At 39.3% G+C, this 10,136-nt stretch overlaps 1 protein-coding gene across 1 annotated transcript; it reads right to left on the reverse strand.

Moving 5' to 3' along the window:
• Positions 1 to 4,830: 4,830 nt before the first annotated feature.
• LOC147634608 (tubby-like protein 4) lies at positions 4,831 to 9,586 on the reverse strand. The gene is made up of 9 exons (XM_086803735.1): positions 8,792 to 9,586; positions 8,391 to 8,493; positions 7,994 to 8,167; positions 6,894 to 6,949; positions 6,709 to 6,802; positions 5,661 to 5,747; positions 5,476 to 5,568; positions 5,248 to 5,315; positions 4,831 to 5,126 (listed from the first exon to the last, which is right to left on the reverse strand). The coding sequence occupies exons 1-9, from the start codon at positions 9,280 to 9,282 to the stop codon at positions 5,051 to 5,053; spliced, it is 1,242 nt and encodes a 413-aa protein (XP_086659861.1). The 5' UTR covers positions 9,283 to 9,586; the 3' UTR covers positions 4,831 to 5,050.
• Between the last annotated feature and the right edge of the window lie 550 nt (positions 9,587 to 10,136).

A 10,136-nucleotide genomic window follows, 5' to 3' on the forward strand; every position in this document is an offset into this window, starting at 1 on the left:
TTACAAAAATGTACTTTTTTCCTCTAAAAATTTAACTAACTTCATCCCTATCATTGCATCTCATCTAATCATTGAATTAGAGCATATATTTGATGTTAAGATAAGTAGGTATATGGAGTCCATGGCCATAGAAGAGGCTTATTGAAAGAAATGATTTCTCTAGATTCAGATAGAAAACTAACGATCCAAATAGTCAAATTTTAGATGGTAGTGAGTGCTACAATTTATCAATTTACTTTATTTTGATCTAATAGTTCGATTTAAAGTTATCGTCATACGGTTTTAGTTTATAACAGTTAAATTTTGAAGCATGAAAATGACAACATTTGTCATTTTAAAAAATTGATGAAAAATTGGATTCCAGAATCCACTTTGTTGACAAAATTGATTCTAGAATCCAAAATTTTGGACACACTAATGTTTCTATTGTGAGAGTGAAATTTTCATCCAAAAAAAAATATTTTGGTCCAAAACGAACAAAAATTTTACTTTTTTGGACGAAAAAAATTCCGTCGACCACAAAATTCCATCAATGGAAAAACATTCCGTCGAAAATTCCATCGATGGAAAAAATTTCCATCCGTTGAAAAAATTTTCGTCAAAAAATTTCGTTCACGGAAAAAATTTCGTCGATAAAAATTTGAATACTAGAATCCTGGAATCTAAATTTTCATTGACGGATTGAAAATTTTGTCAACGGAATTTTTTAACGAAATTTTTTGACGAAATTTTTTGACGAAATTTTTTGACGATAATTTTTCCATCGATGGAGTTTTTTTACGGAAAAAAATTTTTGCCGACGAAATTTTTTGACAGACTAAATTTTTCATCTAATAAAAGTGAAATTTTTGTTCATTATGGACCAAATTTTCTTTTTTTTTAAAACGAAAATTTCAATGTCACGATAGAAACATTAGTTTCAGTGAAAATTTGGATTCTGGAATCCACTTTGTCAACAAAGTGAAATCCAAATTTCCATCAGTTTTTTAAAACGACAACTGTTATCATTTCAATGGCTCAAAATCTAACCGTTATAAACGAAAAACTCATTTTACAAAGACTATAACTCTAAACCGAATTATTAAATCAAAATAAAGTAAATTGATAAATTATAGTACTCACTACCATCTAAAATTTGACCATTTGAATTGTTGGATTTTTATCTAAATCTAGAGACATCTTTTCTTTCAATAAACCTCTTCTATGGCCATATGTGATCACAAGGTAGATTGGCGAGCCTATAAATTGCTTCTATTGGGATTTTTAAAATCATGATTGAAATCTTTATATCATTGAGTATTGAGAGCTAATTGGAAGCTATCTTTTCTTAATACAGTAAGTCCTTCCATTGTACTTTCTTAAGTACATTGTATATAAAAATTTCAAGAAATATAATTCAATCTCTTCAATTTATTTTTTCATGTTACTGTAAAACACAAATATGTGCCATAATGTCTAAGTGAGTATTCACTAGTATTGAATGCACCAGACCCTGATAAGCCTTTTTACCATTGCAAGTGGGAACAATACTTGATCCCCTACCTTCACACTCTAGCCAAAGTACTCAAGAGTGGACATGCCTGCTCATACTTGATATGGATAGGTATAAGTATAGTGAGCCTAGGGAGGGAGGGGGGGAGGCTTCACTCCATTTTGTTTTTTGAGTATCTATTGGAAATCAGTTCACTTTGAATCGTTTTGAGCAACATCATGTTAATGTCAATATACACATACAACAACACATCCACTCTCACCTTCACCCTCTCCTCACACTCGGCCATGTGGGGGAGCTAGGGGAGCCGAGTCTCTATCCCCTCTTCTCTCCCCTCTTGCCACATGTAGGGGGGGTTAGGATAGATAATAGATAGATAGACCTAAGCTGTAGCCATAAAAATAACCAAGTCTCATCTTGACATTTGCTCCCTTGAAAATCACATTGACTTAAGCATGTGAGAAACCCTTGAGAAGAGACGTTGTGTGGTGGCTTGGTGATGGTCTCTACTACACCACTAGAGCAGGCACACAAGAAAAAGACACAGTGGGATCTCAACTGGGGGACTCTCAAATCCCAGCTCCAATGGCACCAATCAACCTGGCTCTTGTCCTCAGCCCTCCAACTGACTCAAGGGGACACCTTAACACCCCTCAACCTCCCTTTTTTACCCAGCTACCTCCTTAAACTGTCCTCTCAGGTCAGCACTGACCTCCAAAACCTCAGATCTTCCAACTACAAGCCTTTCTTGACCACAGATGACCTCCAGACTGAAAATTGTTTCCAAAATCCACCTCTAGTCCCTCAGTTCAAAAACATGTCCTCCAGACTCCTTTGTTGTCCTCCAACATCACCAGATCTTACTGCCACACCCCAAATACCTCCATGGACCCTATGCTGATCTCTCTCTGACCCTCTTCTCACTAATCTGGTTTAAACAGACCCGGCTGAGAGAAACAAAGTAAATTGACTCAAAAAACTCAACAGAAGCAGAAACCTCCTGCCACGTGTCCTCTGATTTAGGCATTGATGCATAATCTAGGCTATTGAGACGAGTTTTTTTTTAATTCCCAAAATAAACAATACTAACTCCATATTTTTTACTAGGTTAAATGATTGCTCAAATACTACTTTAGGATCATAACATTTGTGCATAAAGTTTTAGGAGAAAATGAAATTTTGGGTGATGAATAAGTGGAAGCCATGAGAAGCATGGGATTCTTTTAGAATAATCCCATATGCATAAGTCAAAGAGAGGAGGGGAGCCTTCATAAGGCTCTCCAGTCTCCCATTGTTAGCATCATAAGGGAGAGGAGCTTGGGCTTGTGTGTTCTTGTGGGAGCTCTAACCCACCTAGTGCGTGGGCGCATGCGTGGTGTGGTTGGCCATTTTCAACTTTCACATCTGAAGGGCCATTGCTTGGCCCTTGGCCATGCCCTCTAAGGCCGCCCACTTTCAGTGCTTGTATAAACCCACTTGGCCATGCAAAATGCCTTTTGTTCTCCTCTTTCACTCTACCTATCACACCTCTCTAAAAGCCACATCTTTCTCTCTAAAGTTAAGCTACTTTTTTAAAAGAAAGTTATCTTTGGCTATGATAACCATGGTTGTAAAGCAAAGATAAAAATACACAATACCACTCTTTTTGGCAAGCAAAAAAGAAGAGAAGCGAAGGGGAGAAGCGGTGTAGAGTTCAAGGTTCCTACACCATGTGCATCGCAAATGAGGGAACAAGGATAGAGCTAGATACATCTTGTAGGAGAGGAGGTCAACTACACTACAACCTTTGTGGGTGTATAGACTGCAAGGTTCACGTGTTCTTGATGCAGGATAACCTCTATCCGAAGACGATAAAATTTCTTTGGTAGTGGAGTCCACTCAGTCCGAGTGACTTGTTGTATATGCTTTCCACAGTCTGTGAATATCAACATTTGTGCTTGCTGTGTGGTGGATGATAGAGCAAAAGAAGTCGATTCCTTTTAGAATTTTTTCGTCAAGATCATCATTTTGCAATTATTTACCTATAAGGGATCATTTGTTGGTCTCGTTATTATCAAAAATTCTTGTTATGTTATCTCAGATAGAATTCCTTGTCACTAAGGAAACTGTTAATGCAAGTTGATTTCTTGTATTTATAAAAGAGAGAAAGAGTTTGATTTATGTTCTTTGTGTGCATGTGAGTGATTATTGTGAGGTTAAAGAGTGCGGTCGTTGACAAGTGTGCGTTTTGTGAGCTCTAAAGCATTAAGAACCTACTCAAATATCTTGCTCATCATACTAAATTCTCATATCAACCTCTCATCTTTTAATATCTCTTTCCCTCACTTGCTTATTATCTATGGTATCGGGCTATTGATGTGTATGTGTATTTTTGCTTTGTGTGTGTGTGTGTGTGTGTGTGTGTGTGCGTGAGAGAGAGAGAGAGAGAGAGAGAGAGAGAGAGAGAGAGAGAGAGAGAGAGAGAGAGAGAGAGAGATCATCCAAGGTTATTGCTATTGCATGAAAGAGTATAGGGGCACTATAGAGGTTGGTCCCCCTTTGATGCTTTCACTAGTTCAAATCACAATGTAGTGTCAAAGTCTAGCTCAAACACATAGTTGGAACAATTTCAATGTACCTTGATTGAAGGGGAGAGAGTTGACTTTGCAATACCAAGAGTTCATAAATAAGGGACTTGGACATATCAGGTAAGCCTGAGAGAGAGGCCCACTAGACACGAGAGATGACTTAGCAATACCAAGACTCTATAAATAAGGGACTTGGACAAATCAGGTAATACTAAGAGAGAGACACTTGTGAAAATCTAATACAAATGGGCACAATGTGGAGGAGCAAAAACAATTCAACCAAAAAGCAATGTAGGCTAGTTGAAGTCACAATGTAGGGTCGAAGTCTACCCTAAGCTATGTATTGTGTGACCAAGTGTAAAGAAGGAATAAATTGTATGAAAAAAAAGCAAGAAAACACAAGCTTATAGAGAATTGTATGAAGGAGGACTGAACTATATGAAAAGAAAGCAAGAAAACACAAGCTATTATAGAACTAGTTTTCAATCAAAGCAACACATGGACAACACAGAAAAAAAAGAAGGAAAAAGATTGGAAAACAAGGCTTATGAGTTAATTAACACGAGTTTCGTACTAAGACATTCAAATGTCCTAAGTCACTTTCTTGTCCTAAGAACCTTCTATGTCTGTTTCTAGTATGTCTCATTAAACTTTTCTCAATGGAATTTCATATATATATTAAAAAGGGGTTTGGAGATAATTATTTATTGTCCAATAGGACACTTCCATGCCCCTTAACTGTATAAAGTGACCAAGATATGACACAAAACATGTGAATTTTGTTCCTTTATTGATTTTTATTCAATAAAAATGATTTTTCCTAAGCATACAAGTGACTTAAATGATTTCCTATCATAACAAGGGATCATAAGCAGCTTAGCATAGTTTTATGGAGTTCTTTTGTGGGAGGCATAAGTGAATTTTGGTTTGGATTCAAGAAAGAATACCAACACCAAGGATTATAGATACAAGGGGACTCGGAAAGTTTTTACTATATAGAGCAACACAACTTTGAGTCCATGGAAGCTAGACAAATGCTGAAAGCTTGAAAGGCCGTTAAAGGGAAGCTGATTACACACCACAACAACAAAAACATAGCAATAATAAGTTAATACTATCTTGACATTAATAAGCTATTATTATCTTAACATTAATAAGCTAATATATTATCTTTAAAAGGAGCCTCACCGATACTCCATAACGTATTCAGACTTTCCAATTTTGCCAAGCATCAAGATGACCTGCTTCCCGTTTTCCTAAAACGAAGAAGAAATTGGATTAGAACTTTAAAACATGTGGAAGAACCTTAATGTGAGCGTAAGCACTCACAAAGACACTCCCAAGAGCACTGAGAAGAAGCTATAATCCAGCAGATCAGCCTTAACGTAAGCTTAAGCACCAACAATAAGCACATACATTCATGCTCAGCTGCAGGTTTTTGGAGGAGGTTTTGATCTTGGAGGCTCTCTTGGCCCTGTCTCTGAAATCAAGCTCATAGCGCCTCGTTGTCTGTGTAAAAACAGTGAAAAAATTTGCGTTGGGATTAATCATGTTGTTAGAATGCATTCTACGAGGAGAAATATGAAGGGAATGTTGTTCACCTTGTTGTAGAAGGGCTTGCGTGAACAGAGTTGATGGACATTGGTGGCATTCTCCTCCCAATCAGGAGCAAGGCCATTCTTCTCTCGCTGCCCCAAATCCAAAGGAAATTAGTCAAATCTTTAAATATATATATATATATATATTCACGCACGCACGTGCGCATGCACACGTCTCCCCCTCATTTCAAGTTCCATGCCCATGCATGCATATGAGGGCTCTCTCTCTCTCTCTCTCTCTCTCTCATTCATTTCATGTTCCATGCCCATGTATAAGTCTCTCTCTCTCTCTCTCTCTCTCTCTCTCTCTCTCTCTCTCACACACACACACACACACATTTCATTTCATGTTGCGCCATATATTGCTTTTTGGTCCCATAGACCGTATCCAGCCTATCCGAACATTAATACAATCATTGTCTCTTTCTCTTAAAAACACATGTTTTAAGTATACGTTGCATGAATGTGTATGTCAGGCTTGAAATTTGCAACCCTGCCTTGGACTTCAAAATTTACAAAGCGAAGGCCTTAAAGATACCTTGGTCTTCATGAGAAACCCTTCACTTCTTTACAAAAAATCACTTCCTATGAAACTTTGCAGGGCAATGATGCCCATTTTGAAGGCTTCAAATTTCAATACTCGTGTAGGTTCTCTCTCACGCACATTTCATGTGCCATGCATGTATTAGTGCATGATGTATACACATGTCATGAGCCATGCACATATTCACATGTGTGATGTGCCCACAAGCATGTCAACATCACACATGCGAATATGTGCATGACACATGACATGAGTGAAAAAGAGGTTTAGACATGACAAGCAACTAGCCTAGCATTCTTTCAAGAGGCCTCTTAGACTGTAGCTATACAGTAGCACCCATGCCTCTCTACTTAGAGAGGTGCTAGCACCCATGCCTCTCAATTAGAAGGTTCTAGTTTCAAATCTACCCAATGGCATATGGAATTCAATGCCCTCTCTATCAATTTAATAAACAAGAGGGATTCATTTGTGTAGCCATTCATTTAAGCATTTGCACCAGTAACTCACATGATTGGATGACATTTGCGTGGACTGATACTTGGGGATGCATACACGCATCACCCTAAATGTCCCTGTCAAGGTTGTAATGGTGGGTTCAAACCTAATGTCAAGAGGATAAAGAAATTTGCAAATATATTAGAATTCAATTGGGTAAATTTGATAAAAATGGAGTCATAATATGTGAAACTCACATGATTACACCCAACAAGGGTCGAGAGCTACTCTTTCGAGAGGTGGTTGGGTCAACCTATAAATATAAAAGGTCAAATAATCAAGAACTTTAAAGTGTCAACATATTTTTAATAAAAACACTATAATAATCAACTTTAATTTACAGTGTGTGGAAAAATCCATGCATTTGCAACTCTTACATTCATAAAACTACCTGCAATTTCTACACTTAGACTCAGAAATTCTTGAAGTTTAGGAGATTTTAGTCATATTTCCTTAATACTCTTATCATTTATGAACTCACCCCAATTACATTACCCGATACCACATGGGGCTACAAGATACCACTTAGGTAGCCTTTCAATAAAACACTTTTTACCATTACTCTACCTAAAAAACACAACATTACACTACCCAAGGGTAGATTCAGATGAGGCAGTGGAAAGGTGGGTACTAAGATAAGAGTGCATGAACTCCATGGCAATTCACACACAACAACCAAAGCCTCAATAAAGGTCTACACCCTTTCCCATCATCAAATGGCCATATCCTAGCTGGTTACAACTATTGGCGATTTGTGGTGGACCCTATGTTCGTACCCCACCAATTGCATCTTTTTGTTGGCCACTAGTGGGATGGGAGGAGATGGCCTCTACTTGGTCGACACTTTGAGATTGAAAGAGAGTTTTGAGTGCGGGCATCTCACCGTCTAATATTTAGCAAACCGCAAGAAACCACCTCATGTACACACACGTTTCTATTGCCCTTTTTTAATATGGGCATCTCACCTGTCTACATTTAGCAAACCGCACCGCCGCCACTTTCCCACTTTCCTCTCGGGAGCACATATGTTTCTACCGCCCTCATTTGAAACTCTCTTTTCTTAAGAACAAAGACATAAGACTTTGACTTCACTGCCAATGAGGTGGTAGCTCAAGTGGTGAAGTGTTTGTCTTGGGACCAGGAGGTCCTAGGTTCAAACCCCCACTAGGTGCTCCCTCTTCGACGGTATCTATGAAGGTTAAAAAAACGATAACTATGGGAGGATCTTGGGCCTAAGGTGAGTCCGAAAAAGAAAAACCGTGACAAACAAACCAAGGACCAGAACTTATATGCTTGCCTCATTCCAAATAGAGTAGCGAGAGCCAAGCAGATTGGCTTGGACCCTCCCAAGGATTGCTTCCGATTTCACAACTGACTCTATACCGGTCGGATACACAACGAATTCAGACTTGCCCGCCCGCCGCCTGTGGTGTGATATAGCCAACTTTCTGTCTCGCCGGCCTTGACCCTCCTGCATCAAATCGATGGAATGTTAATCTGCCGGCATATTAGCCCCTAATACACTCATAAAGCCCCAATTTTAAAATCGACGTCTCTTCAAATGATGAGGAAAGCCTGGAATGTATAAAATTGATGAGCTTTGTCTTGATTTGATTGAATTAATTCTGATTAACTAATTTCTTTAAGAGTGACAATATGTGTTTGATTAAGTTAAATTTTGAAACAGAACCTACGTCTGTGTAGAGCGCATAGCAATTCAGCCCATTTTCACGCTCTCTTGAGATGTAGCACACACATCGTCCGACGTCAACAGGCAACGGGCGGCATAGCAACGTTCTGTTTTCAAACAATTCAAGCTTAAGCTTCCAATTAGACTGGCTAAACTGAACATACTAAGCACCCAAGTATTGCAGATTAATTAGTAAGGCTAAATTTAACATACTAAGCACCAACAGCTAAACCAATTTTTTTAATAAAAAACACCAAAATTAACAGCTGCTTAATCGATTATGTTGGAACATTGTACATATTAATAGCAGTATCAATACTTGTGAAGAATTAATAGCTTATTGAAAATCTAAATTGCATCGAGAGAACTGCACATTTTTTTAAAGAAGAGGTTTAAATTTCTAACCTGTTGCCGAGAGTGGACCAAGCAGGGGCAGGAGCAACTGCACACTCGGGCTCATCCCACATGTGGGATAAGTGGGTGGGCGTGGGAGGAGGGAAGAGGGGGGCTGTCTCTTCAATCTGCTGTGAATTACTTGCAGTAGCAATACCTTCCTCAGGGTTCCCTTCCACCACACATTTGAGGGTCCTCTTGGGCACCATCATTGGGCGGAGGGGCTCTCGCTTTCTCACGCAATTGGGCGGCCTTGTCCTCGTCTCTTTGTCCGCCTTGGCCTCTGATGACTTGCCCAGTGAGGGCGGGTCATTCTCCTTGAGCTTCTGCAGAACCATAGTTGTTGGAGAAGAAGAAGAAGCGGCAGCAGAAGATGATGGTGATGAAACAATCAAAAAAGAAGAGCTAAATGGGTCCTCTGGAGAGTCACTAAGTGGGTTTAGATAGAGAGATTTGTAGAGAATCTGCTGTGAAGAGAGGATGCATTTCTTAAAGGGGGACATTTTCAGGGACAGGGGGCGAACTTAACAGTAAGCTTGTAGTAATAAAGCCATAGCCATAGCTACTACTGCTGTAGCTCCAGGGAGAGAGATTTCATGTATGTAGCCATAGCCAAGCTACTACTACAGTAGCCCAGAGAGGGAGATTATATGAATGTGTGTGTGAGAGAGAGAGACAGAGAAATGGTGAGTGTGCGTGTGAGTGTATGTATAGGAAATGAGGACATGAATGAATGTGTAATACCATGTGTGTGCGTGTGTGGGAGGGCGTGCTGTCGACTTGTCGTCCTACTAGCCTTCTCTGCGTCTGCAGAGCAGGCTGTAGTAGTAAGGCTTAGACAAGGGGGCCCTTGTGCACTCTAGGCAATTTTCGCAAACTTTTTCTACTAAGGAATTTGTACTATTACCATTTATTTACTACAGTTCAGGATGAATAAATAATAATTATTATTTATGGATGCTCTCTCCATCGCCTTGCAAATTCTAAAAGGAAGATACCTCAAAACCTTGGAAAATCAAAAGGAAACCTTGGAAAAAGTGTATAGGTACCTAAGGTAGCCGTTGTAACTTGTGAGAGATTGATTTGAATTTTAGAAAACTTTGTCATTTTAAAAGTCGTGGGAAAAAAAAAATGACTCTGGTAACACGTGGTGGTCCGAAGGCGTCCGCTCTGATGCTGACGTGTCTGGGAATGGGCCAGTGGCAGGAGGTCTCGCTTTCATGGACCCGAAGGAGCTCCACGTCGGATCCGTAGCAAGCCCCCATTGTCCACGTCTACACTTTGTAATGATGCGCCACGGCAACTCCGCCAAATATCTGTCGCCATTTGCACTTCGAAAAATCTCCATCACAATCCA

Source organism: Cibotium barometz, chromosome 10 (genome assembly GCF_041138505.1).
Source record: "Cibotium barometz isolate CiBa-2024 chromosome 10, ASM4113850v1, whole genome shotgun sequence".
NCBI classification, from domain to species: Eukaryota; Viridiplantae; Streptophyta; class Polypodiopsida; order Cyatheales; family Cibotiaceae; genus Cibotium; species Cibotium barometz.

Coding starts and splice junctions, on each gene's coding strand:
- LOC147634608 (XM_086803735.1), bottom strand. CDS start 9,282: ATGTCCCCCTTTAAGAAATGCATCCTCTCTTCACAGCAGATTCTCTAC. Junction 8,168..8,390: donor GCTATGCGCTCTACACAGAC/GTAGGTTCTGTT, acceptor GATTTGATGCAG/GAGGGTCAAGGCCGGCGAGA. Junction 5,316..5,475: donor ACCTGCAGCTGAGCATGAAT/GTATGTGCTTAT, acceptor TCTTCGTTTTAG/GAAAACGGGAAGCAGGTCAT.